Source organism: Engraulis encrasicolus, chromosome 24, assembly GCF_034702125.1.
Source record: "Engraulis encrasicolus isolate BLACKSEA-1 chromosome 24, IST_EnEncr_1.0, whole genome shotgun sequence".
In the NCBI taxonomy this organism is placed as follows: Eukaryota; Metazoa; Chordata; class Actinopteri; order Clupeiformes; family Engraulidae; genus Engraulis; species Engraulis encrasicolus.
In genome coordinates, this window is record NC_085880.1 from 48,537,739 (window position 1) to 48,561,145 (window position 23,407).

General features: G+C 42.4%; 1 protein-coding gene across 1 annotated transcript in view; it reads left to right on the forward strand.

Moving 5' to 3' along the window:
* The first annotated feature begins 22,574 nt into the window (after window positions 1–22,574).
* The window catches only part of LOC134441139 (uncharacterized), a 26,536-nt gene continuing 25,703 nt past the window's right edge, over window positions 22,575–23,407 (forward strand). Inside the window, exon 1 of the mRNA XM_063191325.1 lies at window positions 22,575–22,599. Within this exon, the coding sequence (XP_063047395.1) occupies window positions 22,575–22,599 (25 nt within the window). The remainder of the gene's footprint in view (window positions 22,600–23,407) is intronic.

The window sequence follows — 23,407 nt, forward strand, 5'->3', positions numbered from 1 at the left end:
CAGTGGAATGCTGCTTGAAATAAGTCGATGATGAATAAAATATTACGCGCAACGTCTACAAGAAAAGTAATGGCTATTATTACCGTTGCGCGTAAAGATGAGGAAGGGATGGATAGATGGATGGATGCTGTCCTATGGAAGGGGCCGTCAAACTGTCTACATGACATCTTCATTAAAGTTGTTAAATAAGTATCCATAGCCTACTGTGTTTGACGGCCCCATCTTCTTGCAAATATTTACGCGCAACGGTCATAATGGCGTCTCGCACTACACATGCTCGGATGATGCCAGAGGCGAATAGCAAACAGCCAAATTAAGGCATATTCGACATAGACTACCACGACAAGTTACCGTTTGGGTCGCAGTTGGATGTTTATTCAGTAGAATTATGTGCGTAATATCAGCTCCATCCACCAAATGCAGCACAATCCCCGTTACTTTCACGTGAGGTTCAAATGGACATTACTCGACAAAAATGCAAGTCTGGGTACCAACAACTGAAGTAGGCTACAACATAGAATATGTACCACATATAGGGGTATTTTCATTTTCAGTCCTTTATGTGCGTTATGCCCAGCTTTTATTGAATACAGCGCAGGTTTTGAAGTTCACCAAACGAGCATCAACTTTGTGCAAGTCATTAAAACTCTTTTTTTACCAGCACTGACCTGTACACTGTTTCATTTATTAACTAATTGCACTTTCTGCCTTCTCGTTTCACATGTGATAAATCCACTTAGTATGCTTTATCCAATTAGCCATGGATGCAGGATCATTCACTGGACTGGACACTATTGTAAGAGGTGAAATTTAGACCACGATTCAGGAACGACAGACAACGGGAGTAAAGGTTATGGTAGTTTTATTTTTACAATTTCATAAAATACAATTAGGAGGGAAAACCACCACAATATCCATGCAACCAGCAGCGTCTGTAAACTGCTATCTTCTTTGAATAAATGAATAAATAATCACAATCTGGAGACACTCGGACGATAGTAGCCTACAAAAGTTAAGTTAAGTTACACACTCAGCCACTGCTGCCGGACGTTGGCTCGTCAATTACTTAATCAACTATAACACGCGCAATAGCCTACCCAAATGCAACTTACACACAGTTCCCAAAGCGACTGGCCGCGCGCAATGGATACCTACAGCAGCCCTGCCCCACCCCAGCGTGTAGCGCACAAGTCTACACTATTGTCCGAATGTTGTTATTTCAAGAAAGCAAACTGTCACTGTCCGCCGGCCGCTGTCGTGACATATTTTATTAACACTAGTATGTGAGTAACAAGTGAGGAGTTCCTTGATAGTTTCCTTAAGGGTGAAGTAGCCTGGAATACTGTCGCAGATCAGATAGAAATGATCCTGTTATGAACCCGAGTTTAGTAGATATCGCGCAGTGAACGAGGCAGCCTGCAAACAGTTTGAAGCGCAATGTGGCTGTAACAAGTTAGAAAGTAGCCAGACTCTGTTGCTTGTTAACCTTTTTAAATTATGCGCGTAATGGTGGGGTGGCGTCCGCGCCAATGTCATATCCTGAGCGTATTGCTCGGTGCATAATTCCAAGAGCAGCATGAAAAGGAAGAAAAGGAAGATGATGGGCTGACCGAAACGTTTGTCCCCTGTCTGTCGGTTTTATTTACTTTTTTCGGCTTTGTTTAATACAGTTTTTGATTCTGCATTCAGCTCCAGTGTGCTACTCCTTTCTTTCTTTTTGAATTATGAGCGTTCCACGAACTATCTTTCTTTGCGCACGCTATAAAATGGCAATAAACATGTTACTATAAACTACTGGTTTACTATGTATGCTTTCTAATGTTGGTAAAGGCGGCATAAGCGGGATAATGTATTCTCCACACGTGACTACGGAAAATATATTTCCTTCGAAGCGGAATAACAACACTCCGCCTTCGGCATTGGGGGTGTTATTCGCCCCGTAGGGAAATATTTGTAGTCTAGGTGTAGTCTACTTTTTTGAAGTGGGTATACTGTATATTCTCGCATTTTTTGAAGTGGGTATACTGTATATATTTATGCCATTCTAAATAATGGATCAATCAATTTTAAGTTGGTATACTGAATCCCCTAAAATTTAGAAGTGGGTATACTCCGTATACCTGCGTTCTACCACTGCGTGTGGACAATACATTATCCCTTACCTTTAAAGCTGTTGTAGGCCTACATTTTTAAAAAAAATCGTCGATATTGTAGCGGTGCAACCGACTTTAGTTTTAAGTTATGAGATGGGCGCCAGTCAGGCAGCAATAAGACTGCCGTTACCTTTCCAAAAATGAATACAAATCAGTGACCAACACATTAGAAATAACTCAAATCATCACAACGAATATCTTGTCTTATTTTTAGTAGTGCACTTTTGCAAAACCCTTGTTTGCAGACTTGTGCGCTTGTTCTCAACAGCTCACATCACTATTTCATACTGTATTTATGATTAAAAAAAAAGAGCTTGCATTGACACGCTGTTTTCATTTCGCATTTCTTTCAAGTTCATTTGGCATGCTTTATGGAATTAAGCATGGTGGACCATTCATAAGACCTCATTCTAAGATATCTGTTTTTATAACGAATATAGGCCTAGATGCATACAGTAGAACAAATAACGTAACAGTGATGCGTTAATCCAGGACCAGTTTGACGTCTTCGGACAATTGTAAATGGCAGCTTTTGATTCTGCATTCAACTCCAGTGTGCGACTCCTTTCTTTCTTTTTATATCTTTTTATATCTTTCTTTTCTATCTTTCTTTGCGCACGCTATAAAATGGCAATAAACCTGTTACTATAAACTACTGGTTAACTGTGTATTCTATGCTTTCTAATGTTGGTAAAGGCGGGATAAGCGGGATAATGTATTGTCCACATGACTACGGAAATATATTTCCTTCGGAGCGGAATAACAGCTCTCTGCCTTCGGCATCGGGGGTCTTATTCGTCCCGTATAGGCAATATTTTCTTATAGTCATGTGGGACAATACATTATCCCTTACCTTTAAATTAGCCTACTGTTGTAAGCCTACATTTTAAAACATTTCGTCGGTATTGTAGCGGCGGTGCAACCGACTGTTTTAAGTTATGACATGGGCGCCAGCTAGGCAACAATAAGACTGCCTTTACCTTTCCAAAAATGAATACAAATCAGTAACCAACACATTAGAAATAACTCAGATATATATATAGACAGATGTAGTGCACAGGGGGTAACGCTGCTATCTCACTCCGGAGGAGGCAGAGGCTGTCCGTTACGATATAGTATATTTATAAAATAGGCTATGAAATGGCCTAATGATAAAAAACTGAACTAAAATGAAAAATTAATTAAAAAAAAATAGAGACGCACGCACACACTTTCTACACGGTTCGATTTTTGTTTTCATTGCATTGTGGTGGTAGGCACACAAGTTTGATAAAATATAAAAATAATAGGCTAATAAAATAGGCAGACTAAACTAAACATCTGCCCAGTTAAACGAAAGGTCTGCATGGGTTGAACGTAACGTCCTTAGGTCTTCGACGAAAAATCCTCAGGTACTGCACGAAACGCCCCATGCCTTCTACTAATGGTCCAACGTTTTGTTCGAATGGTCCCCTCTCAACAATTCATTACACGAATCGTCTCAAATTCTTGCCTGCCTGTCTGTCTCTCTCTCTCTCTCTTTTTTTCTCTCTCGCTCCCTGCCTGCCTGCCTGTTTGTCTGTCTGTCTCTCTCTCTCTCTCTCCCTCTCTCTCTCTTTCTCTCTCTTGCTCCCTGTCTGCCTGCCCACCCCCCCCCTTTCTCTCTCTCTCTCTCTCTTTCTCTCTCTCTCGCTCCCTGCCTGCCCTGTGCGGTTAGGTGCCTTATTCAAGCCCACTTCAGCCATCAATGGAGATGTAGTGAGAGGAAAGGGTGGGATTCGAAACTGCAAAACCCACATATGCTAAAGTCAGTGCCCTAGTAATAACACATTTTTACATAGAGTAGTGCATTGTATTGAACCTTTACAAGGTCACTGTATGTTTATTATTACTCTGTGCTGCTGTACATATTAACAGCTTGCTTAGGCTCTCTTTTTTAGGTGCTCTTTTTTAAAGATCATCTTTGACGTTTTCCGTCCTACGTTGAAGGAAAGTATGTGTCTTGTGGTGAACAGGTTGTGGTAAAGCTGCATATGCCCAAGTCTGATATCCGCTGTGCTCGGAACCTGTGGTGGTTCGAGATCGCTTAGCTGTTATTTTACATTATGGTCAAAGAGGTTTTGGCCTCTCTGCTAGTTTGGTATGCCCTCAGCACAGGCCCACAGATCTTATAGCTGTTGCCAAAGTGCCCCATGCAGGCACGCTCGCAGCAATTTGGCCTCTGTCTGTGTGATGTGCCTGTGTACATGCATGTGCCGTGCGTGTGAACAAGAGGTGCCCCATGCATGCATACTTGCAGCAGTTTGGCCTCTGTGCCTGTGCGTATTGATATGCATGTGTGCATGATCATGTCTCTCTATGCAGGACTCCGTACATGTTTGTGCATGCATATGCCGTGCATGTGAACGAGAGATGCAGAGAGAGGATGTGAGCAAGAGAGAGTGTATGTGTGTGAATGTGTGTGTGAGAGAGGAAGAGGGGGGGAGAGTGGGAGGGGAAGAGGGGGAGCTGCTTCAATACAGGCCTAATATAAAGTGCAGGGCCAGCTGCTTCAATATAGGCCTAAAGTGCAGGGCCAGCTGCTTCAATACAGGCCTAAAGTGCAGGACCAGGTGCTTCAATACAGGCCTAAAGTGCAGGGCCAAGTGCTTCAATACAGGCCTAAAGTGCAGGGCCAGCTGCTTCAATACAGGCCTAAAGTGCAGGGCCAGCTTCTTCAATACAGGCCTAAAGTTCAGTTCTTCGATACAGGCCTAATTTAACGTGCAGCTGCTGGATTTAGATCAGAGGTGGGAAACATTTCTCATTCGAGGGACCACTTCAAATTTTAGAAAGTCCTCCAAGGCCCAAACTATGAACACAAACCATGATTTCCCCCTGCACTTGAGACCTATATTTTTTGACCCTTGTTCTTGGAAAACACCCCCCACCACAATAGTACACAACAAAATATTCACATAAATACAAACACCAAACACAAACTCACACCAGATATAATTAGTTTGTTGGAATATGACTATGGTATATGACACTATATCACTCACTCACTGGTGGGCGTATGTCTTGTCGATTTTTTTTTCTTTTTTGCATGCGATGTTGGTCCGAGGAGTTTGTTTTTCATCTTAAAAACCACAGATAGCGGTACGCTCACACGCAGATGTGACCTATTTGTAAAAGGTGTGAAAAGAGGAGGAGACACTAATGCGGATACTTCTCAGTCACATTTAACAGACGTACTCCTCTTAAGTCCACACACACACTAGTGTGCTGCTGCTCTGACCTGCACATCACACACACTCAGACAGAAGAAAGGATAGAGGAGTAGGAGAGGAGGGAGAGGGTGGAAAGGAGGATGAAAGAGGAGAAGATGGCGTCCATCCTCTGGACTCTACTGCTACTGATGGGGATCTGCCCAAGTCAGCAACAGAGTGAGTAACACACACACAAAAACACACACACAGACACACACACACACACACACACACACACACACACACACACACACACACACACAGTGGTGTACATTGAGTGGTTGGATGTAGGCCTACAATATTTGTATGATTATGACCTGGATATTGTATGTGTGAGTGTGTTCTAAGTAGAGAAATAGTACACAAGTACTTGATTAAAAGTGTTATGTTTTATTGGTGGGCATTTCACTGTTTTACTACCAGTCTGATTTTATCCAGTATTCAAGCCTGGTTTGAATGTTTGTGGACACATGTGAATACACATGCCCCGTGTGCATGTGGGGAGTGGGTTTTTTTTGAGTGAGGAGTGGTTTGAGTGGGTGCTGTGGTAGGATGTGTCACAACCAGGCCCGTTGCGTTAAGGTACGCAATGTAGGCAGTTGCCTAGGGCCCCCGAGTAGGTGGGGCCCCCTAGGACGACAGGTTATGTACCCAACAGCAATGACGATTTTAAATAGCTTTACAATAAGGCACTGTCATCTGTATGAAGGGCGCTGCTGCGAGGTAAACAACAGCGCCTCTCTAATACCCCCTGCTCGAGGGGGCCCCCCTCCCAATAGGTTTGCATCAGCGACAACGTGAAAATGTCAATTGCCAAACAGCGCAACGACAATTTAGTCAGTCAAAGTACCCCCCCAGCTGGAGGGGCCCCCCTTCCAATTGGTTCAAGCGTCAAAATCCAGCGCAAATACAAACTGGAAATCAAGCGACATAATCTCTCACTGGGTGTTGCGCAGACGCCAGTTCAGCCTACAGTACGCTCTACATTTGTGGCTCAAGACAGTTGCTTTTATAATACAAGTTAATTTTGAAGACGACACATTACTCTCTGTACTACCAAACCACCAAACTGTCCCAGGCCAGTTGACATCACACAGACAGCAAGGTGCTTCATTTAGCCTACACTTTACAGTGTATTGTGTTTTCAAAAACGTCTGTGAAGCATTAATCCACGTGCTGTAACAAGCACTGGGCAAACGTCGATTGTTCAGTAACGCGCATTTTCCCGACACGGAACTGTTTTGGATGTGGACAAACGCAAGAAGAAACGAATGAACAATGTAATGCCTATCGGATAACACGAGTCACACAAGTGCTTTGAGTGGGATAGCTAAATTGTAGCACAATAGCCTTTCTTGCTATTACTATGGATTACACCTTGGAATTTGGAACCATGATTGTGGAAACGCGTGGATTACAGTCATAGGTTGGGATACATTCTGGGATAGGCTACATTCTGCGGTCAAGACAACTCAAGGTAAGGGCACCGGGATATTGGTCCCCTATAATTGACACCGTTGTCAACCACTGAGTAACGCAGGTGGTTGTTAACTTGTTCAGTGATCCTTGGTCGCTACAGTAGCCTATTCGTGTTTGCTGCGATATTAGGGAACATTTGGATTGTATTTTCAAGTGCGTGATGGATGCGATACGAAAAAAATCTCGTCGAGGAGACCCCCATTGGGTTTCTTGCTTACCAATATCACATCCCCCCAAACCCCCACTGTGCCTGCTCATTCGTTTCTCAGCCTTGAGTTTCTGGACTGTAGGCCTATTGTTTTATGAGTCAATATTTCGTTTTGCACAATGATCATGATTTTCGTGGTAGGGTAAAAAAAACCTGATTGGGCCATATAGGCCTACTTTCATGTGAGAGGTTAAACAACTGAACATTTAATTAGCCTATGGCCTACTTCATGAGAAATGAGCCTACTGAATGGAATGGGCTTTATTTGCCCAGGTCTTTCTTCATAAAGTTTCATAAAATGAACTGTAGGGACTAGTTATCATAATAATTAGATTGCATTTCCTCACAGAAAATGCTGGTGTACACATGTATGCTTGCTTTTTATGCATTCATTGCCCTTCATACATGTGTTGCCCTAGCCACAACACTGTCTGTAAGGTGACTTGTTTGTTCCTAGGTTTCCATGGATTCTGTGACATTACTGTATGTTGTAATGGTAGGCTATGTGACAATGACTGAAGTGCCATCCAAAAATGGTCTGGCCCATCCGAAACAGAAATTCTTGTGCCGTGACTGCCCCATCAGGCTTGTTTGAAGGCAAAATATAAAATGACAAGTTCAGTCACTGCAATCACCAAGAAATGAATTTGCAGTAAGACGAATATAGTAGGAATACTAAGGAGATATGATGCTGTGAATAAGACAAGGTCGGGACGGAGGTTCCTTTTATTATTCCTTCCTTTTATTATTTTGATATTATATCTTCTCTTTCACTGAGGGTATTTATTGCTTAATTATTTGCTTTCTGACAGTAATCCAACAATGGCTGTGTCTTCTGCATATTTGTAGTAAGTGGAGTTGTGTTGGGTGCTGTGTTTTGGCAGTCATTTGTATAAAGTGTGTACTGAAACAGAAAGAGAGAGGCAAACCTTGTTGAGCTCCTGTGTTGATGATGATGGTGGAGGATGGATGGATGTTGTTGTCCCATTTTTCACTGTCTGTGGCCTGTTGCTGAGAAAGTTGTAGATTCAATGAATGAGGGAAGGGGTAACGTTTAGATAATGTAATCACTTGATTAGCTGGTTGAGTTGAATTGTATGAAATATGGAATTGAACACTATGCTTTAATGGATATGGTGCATCGTCACCAATGTGTATGTTTTAATGGATATGGTGCATCGTCACCAATGTGCATGTTTTAATGAATACGGTGTGCCGTCACCAATGTGTATGTTTTAATGGATATGGTGCATCGTCACCAATGTGCATGTTTTAATGAATACGGTGTGCCTTCAGCAATGTGTATGTTTTAATGGATATGGTGTGCTGTCACCAATGTGTAAGCTTATGTTTTAATGAATATGGTGTGCCTTCAGCAATGTGTATGTTTTAATGAATATGGTGTGCCTTCAGCAATGTGTATGTTTTAATGAATATGGTGTGTCGTCGGGTATTGGGTGTGTGTGGGCTTGTATAATTTTCCTGTTAATGTATGTGCCCCCCTCTCTCCCAATTCACACATGCATGCAAACACACACACACACACACACACACACACACACACACACACACACACACACACACACACACACACACACACACACACACACACACGTATTTGTGTGTGTGTGTGTGTGCGTGTGCGTGTGCATGCATATCCGTGTGCTTTTGTGTGTGTATGTGTGTGCCTGTGTCTGTGTCTGTGTTTGTATCTGTGTGTGTCTCTGTGTGTGTGTGTGTGTGTGTGTGTGTGTCTGTTTTCTATGTGGGGGGGGTATCTGTTTCCTGGTACTGTATGTACACCCAACGCACGCACGCACACACACACACACACACACACACACACACACACACACACACACACAGTGGCGTAACACAAGCACTTGGGGCCCCCCAGCAGGGTACTTAGAGTGGGCCCACCGACCCCCAACCGCATTGTGTGCAGTAAAAAAAAAATACATAGGCTAACCGGATCAATGTGTTCGGCCATGGGTGGTGGTAGAACAATATTCAAGACAAAGAAACACTGAACTATTAATAGATCATAAAATGTAATGAATATAATAGAAAAGTAATGTTTTCTCAAAACACATTTAAACCAGGAACTTGTTCACTTTCACTATTTTCATATTTTTACTTGGGTAAATAGGAATTTCCTTCAGGCCTGTTTTCCACATCATTTAAAACTTTGGATGCGCGTAAATGTGAGCACTCCTCTTGGCGCACCTATGCGCAAAGTCTGGCAAGATAACCATAGCACAGAGTGGTGATGAAGCGCAAAAGTGTAGGCAACATTTATTACCATATGGAATATTTTGGACGACGCTGCATATTAATATGCTCATATTCACCAGCGCGCACCAATTCAGTGGATAACAACATGCCTAATTAAATTGTGTGAGAACACCTCCAGGAAGTAGGAAGAGTCATAAAAAGAATAAATAGTGTAATGAATTTTCTTTTTTTTTTTAAATGATGATCAGATGAATTGCCATTAATGTGCAAGCTCTGACAAAATGTGTAGACCTAAATTGAGTGTAGCCAGAAGCCCCTACCGATTCTCGCATCGCAAGATTTGAAACGTCTAATATTGCAACTTAAACTTCAAGGGTGCCAATACTAACTGGATTCACTGTATGTTTATGGCAATGTGCAATATTGTGTATTAGGTCGTTTTGCTGTTTCTATGTGCTTAGTTGACAGATAAGTCATAGACCACAAGCAGTAGGTGTCGGGAACAACACCTCAAGCACCCTGACCGTGTACACATATGACTGCACAATGACCCACAGCACTAACCATGAAAAGATGAAAATCTGCCATTTTGAAAAACATTAATTGAATTTTGGAGCACATTTGAGATGGCCCCAAGTTTTAATCTTTTGCAATAGACCTTCAGGTCTGTTATCCACTGTAAACACCCAGGACGTTAGGCCCAATTTACCCAGCCATAGACTCTCTATGTGCATTTCAATCATTATTTTCAGCCCCTTCCTTTGGATATTGCAAGGTGGGCAACTTTATTTTCATTTGTTTAGTTTAGTCAACCTTTGTAAACATAAATGTAAGGAAATAGGACAGAATAGTGCTGAAAATAGTTAATCTTTCATGAATATCACCTTTAGTCAGGGTCAGTTTTCCAAAAAGTTGACACCTGAAGGCAAATCATGTTAATTTTCAGCATACAACTAAATTAGGGGTATTCAATGGTGCTGAATCCAAATCTGCCGTATGCCGGACGCAAAAATGTAAAGAAATGCCTCAAACGGGCAAAATCCAATATGGCCGCCACCACCATGTTAAAATCATGCAATCACTTTTCTTTTGGACTAAACAAGGTATACATTAGAAAAGAGCATTCATTGTTATGTTTTCAGATATGGGGAATCCCATCATGGCATCAGATTTAAGAGCAGATTGGAAGAAAATGCTTATGTCATTGGCTGGCAGTCAATTTAAAAGCAGAGAGCCTCATGTTGTCAGCGATTTTTACTCAGTGGTGTAGTCTACTTTTTAATGGTGGGTATACTGTATATTTGAGCATTTTTTGAAGTGGGTATACTGTATATATTTGTGCTATTCAAAACAATGGATCAATCAATTTAAAGTGGGTATACTGAAATCCCTGAAATTTAGAAGTGGGTATACTCCGTATACCCGCGTTCTACGTAGACTACACCAGTGTTTTTACTTATCTTTCAAGATCCACAGAAAATAATGCTCTTTGTCTCTGTGAACAAAAATACTACAGACAACTGCACTGAACTGTTTACTTTCACCTGAAAAAAGAACATGATGCAATATGTCCACCTCAATCCACCCTTTCCATTATGAAAAAAAGTACACAAATAAGCCTGAATGTGCTTAAATATAATATGCACATCTACATTTTTGTGCATTAGGAATTCATTGTTTGCCGATTTTATTGCAGTGCTAACATTATATCTTTGAATTGTGGAAAGGAGAAACGTGGATCAACACAGTTTTATGTTATTGTGAGGAATTTACTTGATAGGCCTATATGTTAACTTATTCCTAACCATTATCAACCTCCTCCTCTCCAGTGATTTGGCAGGACACACAACATCATGCACTGCATGGCACTTTTGCTGCAAAAGCAAAGTAAAACATGACGTTTTGCTGTGATCAGTCCTAGTCATAGAGTCTATGCCATCTACTTCAGATGTCACATGGGATCCCTATCTCACGCCTTTCGTAAAGTCTTCAAATAATAGATTAATTTTCACGCTGCCTATTCACTTGAATTGCCCCACTGCTGCTATGGTTATCCAAGCGTCTGCAGGGGCGGGGAGGGGGTGCTGACAGAACACTGCTGATACACTCGGGACACACTAAATCGACGCCCTTTCGGTACTTACGCCTTATGTCCCCTAAACCTAAACCTAAACCTAACCCTAACCTTAACCCTACTTAACCCTAAACCTAACCCTAACCTTAACCCTAACCTTGACCCTAACCTTGGCCCTAAACCTAACCTTAAATTGCTTGTTTGAAATGTTTGATTACCATGTGACGGTAGGCTACCGAAAGGGCATCAAACTAGTGGGTCGCTAGGCGGGCAATTCAAGTGAATAGGCAGCGTTTCGTTGCCCTACCACGAAAAACGGGCAATAACGTGAATGCACCACGAAAATTAATCTATTTTTTTCGTGAATACTTCACGAAATGAGTGAGATACGGTTGCACATGGTTACATATAATGGCCCACATTATCAAGTCTCTGTATGGACTCAGACCCACATACCCCTTCCTGTCCTCCTGCCAGTCACCAAAATGGGATGGGTGGTATTGGACAGGGCTTTAGTCCCACTGCTCCTGTATCCACCACCTATTCTCAAGGCATGCAAAGATATCACAACTTGTGCTTGCCTCCTCCAACTCTGCATCTGCAAGAAGTGGTCTGGAGTACATGGAATCATGCAGTTGCTGCAATTCAGCAAATACAGGAGGGGTGATGGGGAATAAGTTAACTTAGTATACCAAGTAAACAATTTTGGTTGGAGTAGGGGAGGGTGACTGTAGGCCTATAGGTATGTGCAGAGCCGTATATAGAGAGAGTCTGGCCAACTATGGATTCGAACGTTCGAGCTATCCCGCTATTTTGATTGGTTCTGGGCTGGTCACATGTTTTATGGACGCCATTTTCGTTCCCCACGCTCCCATTAATGAGCATTATCAGATATAAAAAATAACGCTTCCTTTCCCCCTGCGATTTAAACTCACGTCCAGTTTCATACTATGAATAGGCTAATACCAATGATGTAGACCTCCTTGGCTAATACGCTATCCGACACAACCTACGAGCATCCAGACTCATCCGTTCTACTGTCTGCAATCGCGATTATGCACTGCTGAGCACATCGTTATTTTTCAACTACTAAATCTCAACACAACGTGAAACTTCGGCGCAATTATCACCAGGGTCCCTGTACATGAACTTGACCATCATTGTGAATATTATTTCTGCACATTACTTAAATATCGACTTTGACGTTGGCTGTACCTAGGCAACAACAACTCGGAAGTAAGGCTTGAATACACTGCTGAGCACATCAAAACTATGCAGACAAAACCCTCTTTTAAGCAAACCCCTTCTATACGAACGAACTTGTTAACGCTTGTTTTCATATGTTGGGATCTTGATAATACTACAACCCAAGTTTGATGGTCTATGAAGCCTTATTTGTATTTTAGATCCAGCGATTTTGACGGTATGCTGCCCATAGGGTTACACTGTAGAATCCTTGCCGTGGGGAACGAAAATGGCGTCCATGATTCGAGTTGGCCAGACTCTCTCTAATAAACGGCTCTGGGTATGTGCATATAAATGTGTCCAACAATAAAGCAATCACTAACCACTTCACCATCATTAGTGGGACAGTCACAGCCTAGTGTCACAAAGAAGGTATGACTCTTTTAATGTATGCTGATGACATTACCTTAGTGGTACATATGGCTGACACAGATACCCCCGCTCACTATAGGAGGTAGTAAATACCTTGATCCATAATAACTTATGGAACTTTCCTTGTAGTTGAATGTCTCAAAGACAAATGTGAACTATGCTGTGGGGGCAGAGACAAGACATCAACTCTGTTCCAGCCAATTACCATCCAAGGGCAGACAGTCGAGCAAGTGGTAGTTTTTAGGTGCCTAGGATTAATGATTAATTGATTAATGACAAAGATTTGGTTATTAAACCATCGGATAAAGGCGGGGGAATTTGTGTTCAGGATACGGACAAATATGAGGCAGAGATTGTATCTCAATTGTCAAACAAAAAGTTTTATAAGAGACTGAAATCCGATCCCACAAATGCTTTCCAAAAAGAAGTGCGCACCTATCTGGAAAGAGCGAGAGAAAACAACTGGATAACAAAAGCCGAATTTGATTTCCTTTACTGCCCAATACTACCCAATCCGCCCTGTGTTTTACACACTTCCCAAAGTACACAAGTCATTGACTGACCCACCCGGACGCCCTATAATTGCACAGATCGATTATCTACTGGCGCCTCTATCGGAGTTCGTTGACTCTTATATCAAGCCCTATGTGCACACATTGCCAGCGTATATCAAAGACACCACTGACTTTATTCACAAGATATCAACGTGACAGACCTATCCGATGAGGTGTTTTTAGTCACACTTGACATTGCCAGTCTTTACACCAACATACCGCATGAGAGCGGGCTGGAAGCGCTGGACTTTTATTTAAAAGACAGAGAGAGTGGCGCTACGCCACCTAGTGAATTTCTGATTGACCTGGCTGCCTTTGTCATGAGGAAAAACTACTTTATGTTCAATGGAGACTTTTATCTACAGGTATCGGGCACAAGCATGGGATCTATTTGTGCACCCAACTCTGCAAATCTTTTTGTGGGCTTTTTTGAAAGAAATTGTGTAATGAACATGGAAAAGAATACACATCTGCCAAGGGTATCGAAGTGGTTTCGCTTCATAGATGACATATTCACCTTGTACCATGGCACTGAGGAGGAACTGTTGGAATTCATTAATCTACTGAATAGTTTTAATGAGAACTTGGAATTCACAGTAGACTACAGCAAGGAAAGGGTACATTTTTTAGACATGTGGGTTGTAAAAAACAATGGCTCCCTGTCGACAACATTGTACAGAAAAGAAACGGACAAGAATACCCTACTGTTGGCGAGTAGTTTTCACCCCACTCCCCTTAAACGAGGGCTACCCAAAAGTAATTTTTTTGAGGATAGCTGAGCATAAAACTGCTATACGCACTAATAACACCACATATGCTATGGCAAGACAATATATGGAAGCCAAGCATGGATCACCGGCCTCGCTCAAGTTCTGGGGCATTGAACGGGTGGTTTCTCCACCTAGAGGCGGTGACGTCATTAAGAAACTTTTACGCAGAGAGGCGTTTTGGATTTTTACACTAAATTCGCTTGAACCCTCTGGCCTCAATGAGGAGCTGAGTCTATCCTGCTTTTTGTAAAAGTCTGAGGAAGTTTATCATACTATGATGTTGGGATCATGTATAGGCCCTTTTTACACAGGCTTCTATGACTAATAAGTATCCACCTAGCCTTCCAAAATGGCATTCCTATGTACATATATTTTGTTGTATTTTATATTCTTTATTTATATGCACTTTCACTTGTGTAATGGTGTTTTCCTTGTAAATAGTTGTTTCCTGGGTGTGGACTCAATGAGCAACCGATGAGAAGGACCAATCGCCTATTGCCACACCGCATAGGCCTGCACCTGTCAAATCAGGGGTTACCAGATAACTAGGTTCCTCTCTCTTCAGTACTCATGGACTCTGATGAAGATGGCTTGCCATCGAAACGTTAGTCCCTAACATGTTGTGCACTTGAATTAAAAAGAAAAAGCATCCCATCTGAGCTGCTCCGTTGTCTTCTCTTCATTCGTCATTTTTTTCGCCTCAGGAGAATATGTGAAACAACTGAGGATTACATAGACAAAGCAAATGACATGAAAGACCGTTTCCTACAACGGGGGTATCCAATACATTGGGTGGAAAAGGCCTATAACACGGCTCTAAATAAACCTCGCGCTGCCCTGCTTAAGAAAAGCAAAAAAACAGAAAAGAAATGTTCAGTGACTTGTGTTACATCCTTCTCTCCATTGTCACACACCATACGCCCAATCTTTAAAAAAATATTGGCCCATTCTAAAATCTGATCCAGAACTCGCCCATCTGATGACAGACATGTAGGCCTGGGTATTGATTGACAATTTTCGGTTCCGGTTCCATTTCCGGTTCCTTCGTTTCGGTTCCGGTACCAGAACGGTTCCATTTTCGGTTTCTCGAAACCCTGAATTAAACCTGCAGTTACCCAAAGTGGCCAGTAGATGGCGTAACGGGTCTGTAAATCATGAGTTTCCCTGCCTGCCACAGGGCGGCGCTCATCGTGACTTAAGCAATGGCGGGTTAAAGGCATTTAATTCTATACAGCATTCATGATTAATTGCATGCTGCAAGTTGTCCTCTCGGCATGGCTTGGCAAGTATAATAAACGGTTTTGATACTGATAAATGTATTCATGTCTGATTAAAATTGTTCTGCTGTACGGTGCAACTTCACTTCTGGTACCAATCCTATGTCAAGCGTGCCTGACATGATTTTTTAATGTAGCCTACGCTACCCAGTCTGTCGACAGCTTACCAAAACAGAGACCCAAGATTGCCACTTTCTAGTGGTAAAAACAACCTGTCCTTCTCCTACAGACATGTGTTAGGGCTTGTTCGAAAGCTGAGATTCTTAGCTTTTTACAGTTTTTTACGGAACGTTTTTATGTTCTTTCAATCCACAGTTATTTAACCTTAAGCGGCCGCTACTTCAAGTAAACAATGGCGTTATTCTCTAGCCGGATAGAGAGGAAATCTTTTTTGTCGCTGTGTTCTTTGTTCCCTCGAATTAAACCGACGGTCTAAATAGGCTACATTTGTACGTCCCCAACACAAGACCAGTTATTTCTAAGTTAGCTCTTTTCATGGAAAAACATGTTTCCAAGGAGTCAGAGACATCTTCCTGAAGAGTCGAGGTCATGGTTGAGGTTGACGTTATTGCAGCAGGCATAGTTGAGGTTGACGGTGTTGCCGTTGTAAAGATGCTGCAACTCTCTGCACGCAAGTTAATCGAATGCAAGAGCAGGTGTTTGAACAGGTTGGCTGTATCGCCATTCTTGCATGATATTAGTTTATCGCAGATATTGCAGCGCGCTCCTTATCTACTTTCCTGAAATATAGCCACGCTTTCGACGGCATGTTTTTGTTTCTCAAGTAGTACAATCAGCTGGTTGAAAATCAGCTGTCTTATCAATCGTTTAAATGAGGTGCGAAACGGGAAGAGGAGGAGCGTGGTCAGTTTGTGACACTGGCTGAAATGGCCGCGTGCTTAAAAACACATTTGATGGCTCTGACAGTCAGACTTCAGGAACCGAAACGTGGAACGTAGAACCTTAGCTTTTAATAGAAGAATTGAATTTCGGTACCCAGTCCTACAGACATGCCCCTTTTCGTATACAAGAGAGAAAAGAACCTGAGATCTACTTGTTCACGCTGACTTCACGAGATACAGGCCCAGAAGAATATCTCAGAGACTTCTAAGTCCATTACCGACGGGAACTACCGTTGCGGAGGGTGCGCGCAATGCAATAATACTTTCAAGACGCGGACGTTCCGTCACCCTCACAACAACAAAAGTTTCCCCATAAAAAGTGTAATCACTTGCGCCTCCACACATGTAGTATACACGCTCACATGCCCGTGTGGTCTTGTATATGTGGGGAAAACCACAAGACAGCTCAAACAACGCGTCAGTGAACATAAGAGCACGATTAGGAGGAATGACTGCAACTACCCCGTTAGGGTGACCAGCTGTCCGGACTTCAGCCGGACAACCCCGCCCCTTAACTTTCTATCCTAGCGTCCTCGCGCCGCACCCATTGCTTCGACTTGCCGAATCCCCGCCTCCGTGGAGAAAACAGTGAAGTTGGCATTCTAAACTGTAGGCAGAAATCAGGGAACAGCGCTGCCATCTTAACTCAGACTAACTCAGCTGCCAACAACAGTTTTACTTGTAAAACAATATTTTTGGGGGTAAGGATTTTTCGCATTTCATTACCTCACTCAAGGAGTCATCAGTACCACTAACTTAATATTGTATCAGAGATGGCAGGTTACGATAGACAAATCCTTCCGTTGTTGTCTGTGTAGGCTATTTCATAATTTTTTCAAAATGTATTTTAGATAGTCATGCATTCGTAGGCCTAATAGCCAACAATTAATTTGATTTACTTTACTCAAAGTTGGTCAGAAGTGTGTTTATCAGCTGTGTTTTAAGGGAGGCAAACCGCTTCTGTCAACGTTTTTTTTTCATGCAGACGCTGGATAACCAACAACACGAGCTCAAAATACAGACAGCGCCCGTGCAGAAAGACGTTTCTTTGCCCTGTTTGTAAAGTTGTGAGAGCCCTCGTATCGTTGTAACGACATTTAGCGGGCAAACTTAGTTGCACTATGCGTTGCCACCAGTGCATGAAAAAATAGGAAATAGACAGTAGACAATAATATAGTTAGGCTACCTTATTTAACTTTCATACAGTCAGTTAATGAACTTCATATAGGGCTGTTGCACGGACATTTCCCTGACATAAGGAGACAGCAATACAGTTAATTCGCTGTGCGATGTCTGGGGTTACATCTGGAGTAACATGGCGGCCGCAGATATCGGAAACGCGACCGACTGTCAAGGTCTAGTTTGCGTCAATGACGTTGCCTCGCATCTCGAGGCCATAAGCAAAAGGCTAGGAGGAAAGGAAAGACAAAGAGATGGACACACGGACGTCGTGAACAGGTCGTAAAAACGGACCGATGGCCACCCTATACCCCGTAGCAGTGCACTTCAATGACTGCAAACATGATATCTCCCAATTGCGCTACTGTGGTAAGATAACAAACACTATTTGAGGCACTCTTTACTAAAGTTTAAAAAGCCTTTATTAAATACTGGCTACATGCCTACGCGTTTCGACCCATTGTCTTCATCAGGGCATGCCAAACAATTGCAGGTGAAAGGTAGCCTATATCAGGTAAGGAGGTAGAGCTAGGTCACATGACACAGAAAGCCCGCCCCTCCCCAACCACTCAAGGTAAATACAAACAACCATTTATCAAAGTGTCTCCCACAACCAAAACAAATAATTAAAAACTGTATTTCATTATCTCAATCTACCATCTTTTTCATCCCACAGTCCGATTCTTAAGTTCATTCAGAGTTAAAAAAAAGAGATATTTACAAAAATGGAGAAAAGTCCACATCCTCATTGAGGCCCGGAAATGTTGTGGCATTCAATTTAACAATCCACCAAGTTTCCCTTTGGAGAAGCCGTTTTAATCTGTCCCCACCCCTTATGTTTTTATTTATGACCTCTATTGCCATTACTTTCACTGAGTTCAGATCTGTATGGCCAGCTTCTCTGAAATGAACAGCCATGGGGTAGCTGGGATTTTGAGTCCTTATGGCGTACTTATGCTCTGCCAGTCTGTCACGAAGCCTGCGTTTTCTGCGCCCAATATAGAAGCAGCCACATCCACATTCTAACCTGTACACTACATGTGTAGTATTACAGTTTGCAAAATCTTTACAGTAATACACCTTTTCACTGAAAACATCCATAAAAGCGCTCTGGCGAGATATGTTATCACAGTGGTTGCATGAGCCACATCTGTATGTGCCTTTTGGCTTTGGGAAATGAGGGGGAGGTTTGGATGCAGGGAGATAACTTCTCATTAACCTATCTCTCAGTGTGGGAGCCCTCCTAAAGGAAACTAGGGGGCGCTCAGAGAACACTTCACGTAAGGAGGGGTCACCATCAAGAATGCCGCCGTTTCTGTTGATAATCCTCTTGATCTTGTATGACAGTGAGCTATATTGCGTGGTAAAGAACATTTTACCAGATTTTCTTTTGCGGTGAGTTTTCTTGAATAAGTCCTTCCTATTTAGTGCTTTTGCTTTACCCAAAGCTGTATCCAGATCTTTTTTCCGGTAACCCTTGTGTTGAAAACGAGAGTACATTTCATCAGCTTGTACATCAAAGTCAATCTCAGAGTCACAGATTCTGCGTATTCTTTGAAATTGGCCGTAGGGGATGTTTGTGATGAGACTGTTGGGGTGAAAGCTGTCAGCGTGTAGAATGGTGTTCCTATCAGTTACCTTCCTGAAAATGGATGTGTGTAGGTAACCTTGTTCATCCACTGTGATGTTAAGGTCCAGGACGTGTATTTCTGACTGGCTGTATTCAAGACTGAGCTTGATGTTTGGATTTGAACAGTTCAAGAACTGATGGAATTCTTTGAGTTGCTCTACAGGGCCTGAAAAAATGAAGCAAAGATCATCTATAAATCTTCCATACCATCTGATGAACTGTTTGAATGGGTTCACGTCACCAAAGATGTATTGATCTTCCCAAAGTCCCATGAAGAGGCCTGCAAAATTAGGTGCATACGCAGCCCCCATGGCGGTACCTTTCTTTTGGCGGAAAAGCCGATCCTGGAACAAAAAAATGTTGTTATTTAGGGTCCACTTTGCAAGATCAACAATGAATTCAGTCGGAGGTGTGTCATTGGGTCTTTTTTGTAAGGCCTGCCTCAGGGCCTCCAGGCCCTCTTCATGGTCTATATTGGTGTAGAGTGCCTCGACATCCATTGTGACGAGATATGCATTGTTGACATTCTTAATTTCATCCAATATAGAGAGTACATGTGTGGTGTCCCGTATGTAAGCTGGTAATGCCATTGTGAGGGGTTTGATGTGAAAGTCTATACATTTTGATGCTGGTTCAGTTATTGATCCCATGCCACTAATAATTGGTCTCCCAGGTGGTTCCAGAATGTTCTTATGGACTTTTGGCAACATGTAGAAAACAGACAGAGTAGGGTCATTGGGCAGCAGAAAGTCATACTCCTTCTTTGTAATCCACTCATTGTGAAGGCCTTTGTCCAAGATTGCAACAAGATCAGCTCTCACTTGATTTAATGGGTTGGTAGCTAGAGGGGTATAGTATTGTGGATTATTAAGTTGTTTCATGGCTTCTGTTATGTATTGTGCCTTTCCCCAAACAATAACAGCTCCACCCTTATCTGCTGTTCGGGTGACAAGGTCATCATTATCTTGCAGCCACTGAATTGCATTTTTTTTCACCAATAGTCAAGTTGGATTTCATTGTCCTGTTGCCCCCTTCAAATAGTCTCTCAATATCATGGGTTACTTTTTTGGTGAATGCAGTCAAACATGAGTTGTTAACTGGAGGGAAAAAAGTAGATTTAGGTCTAAACGGGCTGAATTGCTCAACATCACTTGCAGTGGGTGTGTTCATTGAAGTCATTGTTTGTGCACCTCTAGGGTTGTTGTGGTACCAAACTCTTAGATGTAAATTACGAAAAAACTTATACAGGTCCACTTTAGTCTGAAAAAAATCAGTTTGATGAGTGGGAGCAAATGACAGGCCTTTAGAAAGAACTGACAGGCAATCATCAGACAAGTCGGTACCTGATATATTGATTACTGTCTCCAGTTCCGGACTCGGTGTTGTGTCAGTGGACGCAAAGTGTGGCCTGGTGGCCCGTCCCCGTTTAGGTCTTCCACGTCTCGTCCTCTTCTTCTTCCTTTGGGTTTGGCTGCTTTCCTTGTTGATAAAAAATCCTGATCCATGTTCCTGGGGTTTAAGCTCTCATCCTCACTGGTGGTGGCACTACTTGGTAGACTAAAAGACACAGAGCGCACGCGTCCTGGTTGTCCTGGTCGTCCTGGTCTTGACTCACGACGAGGTCTTTTGGTCCAGAAGTACACAGATCCATTTGAATAGTCCTGTTTGTCACGCTTAAAATTCCGGATTTTTTCTTTGGCTATCTCTTGTGCTAGTTTGTTAACATCCTCACTCGGTTTTCTCTCCTGTTCCTCCATTTCTTTTGAATTTGAAACTATTTTACTGAGCTTTTCTTTTGTTTCTCTAATTGTTTCTTGTATTTCAGCTCTTTGTTTCTTACTCTCCTCAATCAGTATGCACTACTGTGGTATTGAGCAGGTGGCTGCACCACGGAGGGGAGGTAACCATGACCTGCTAAAAAGACGCGAGGCCTATGGGGCACCTAAGTCACGCCCTCTACTTCCTGGTTCATGGGGCAGAGGGAGTCAAAAAATGAATACTGGGCTTTAAAATGAGTGATTTTTGGATTTGTGGTGCAAAGGTGGAGGTCCAAGGTTTGGATTGGTGTCAAAAAAATACTAATTTTCAAGCCCAGTAATTATTTATTGACTTCCCCTGCCCCATGAACCAGGAAGTAGAGGGCGTGACTTAGGTGCCCCATTGGATTTTTACCTTACAGACTCTAGCACCAAAAGGACTAAATGACGAATTTAATCTAAATGTTATGTTGGGTTAATTTACATGTTTTCGTCAAAAGTCTCCACTTGTAGCCAAGAAGAGAAATTTTTTTTGAAAATGTTTATTTTATTATTATTTTTGTTTTTTGTTCTATCATCTTCTGTGCAATGCTCTAACAGTGTTCATGTACACTATAGCCTATTCAAAGCACCCACCACTGTGGGCGCGTCTTTCTGTGAATGAGTGACGTGATCCTAACGTCGGACCTGATTGGTCCACTATCTGTCAACCAAGTTTTGAAAAAGCCTGTGTTGAGATGAATGAAAGAGATTGCCTGATGAAGGTCAAGTACCGAAACGTCGTTTATTAAAGAAAGAACAGCGAAATGGTCAGTGTGCGGGAGTTTCTTTAAACTATTGCTGAGTGACCCATGGTGCCATCTCCGACGCACCTGCCAGCTGAGGTGTGCGAAAAAAGCCGAAGTTCAAGGTGCCTAGGCACAGAAATACGTCCTCGTATAACTTATTTTGCATTAGAGAAAAGAACAAACGTACATGCATAGTAAATCGGGCTATTGAAATTACTGCCTCAGCTAAGTCCTCCCTATCTTGGCTGTACAACAGTGCAGTGATCAGGAAAGCCAACCTGATCAGAGAGGACCCCTCTTACCCCTTCCATCACTCTTTTCAACAGCTTCCATCGGGTCAAGGCTACAATATGCCACTTCTTTTATTTAATGCCAATTCAATTGTACCTGGAGGAGGTATTGAAAATCAGAATGTCCTTGCTGACTTGGAATGTCCTTTTTTGAATATTGTTAATGTGCTGTGAGAAAGACAGGGAGGTGCCCATTTCTGTGCCTAGGCACCTAAAAACTACCACTTGCTCTACTGCCTGCCCCTGCTCTCTCTCCAGCTGAGCACCATTATTGATACACTCCAAATGTGTTATTATAGGCCTAACTCTAGTATATTTTAACTAGGTCAATTTAAAGTCTATACCTGCACAATTCTACCAACAGAAGAGAACAGACAGACTATCTTTTCCTCCTGCTCCCCTGTTCCACCTTCAATAGTCTCTCCACACCCATGACATCAGTGTGGCCAGCAAAAGGTACTGAAGGTGGCAGCCTGGTGTACTGAGACAACTTTCTCTAGCTCTGAATAAAAGGAAACCAAAGAGATCATTGCTGCCTTTAGGAGGCACAAATAGTGAGAATAGACGGGGTCATCCCTATGTTCCCTGCGTCCTACTATCCCCGGGTCCTATGTTCCCCTCTACCGGGGAACATAGGACCCTTTTTTCAAAAAAGGGTTCCATGTTCCCCACTGCTGCCACATGGCAAAGTACTGGTTGCTGTTGCAACTGTGACAGGTTAGGTTTATATTAGGGATAGTTTTGGTCAGGGCACAAATTGAAAACTCATGAACACTGCGTTACAACAGGTTAGGTTCAGGGATGGTTTTGGGAAGGGCACAATTTGAAAACTCGGAAACATACAATGCAGGGAATTTAGGACCCTAGCTGTAACCAGCAGACACTCCAGACCAGCAGACCCTGATCTGGAGGATCACACAGTTTCTCTCCGAGCTTGCCTTCCTCTTGGGTGCCTCCTCACTCCTTCAGCGGTCTGATTCAGGTATGACTGTCACTGGATCCATATGGCATGCCTTTTATCCACAGTGGTAATACTGGATTAGTAAAATCCTGCAATTAATTAATCAACGATGAGCCACATTTACTTTAAAATGCAAACATAATCTATTAATTATTTCACCATGCATACAGACCATGAATCGGAATTCCTGACCATATCATTCCATTATTACTCATGCACCGTTAACTAAGGTCTGATTCATATATGATTGGAAAGATATGGTATGATCTTTTTCTGCAATGTTAACACATGATTTATTAACAT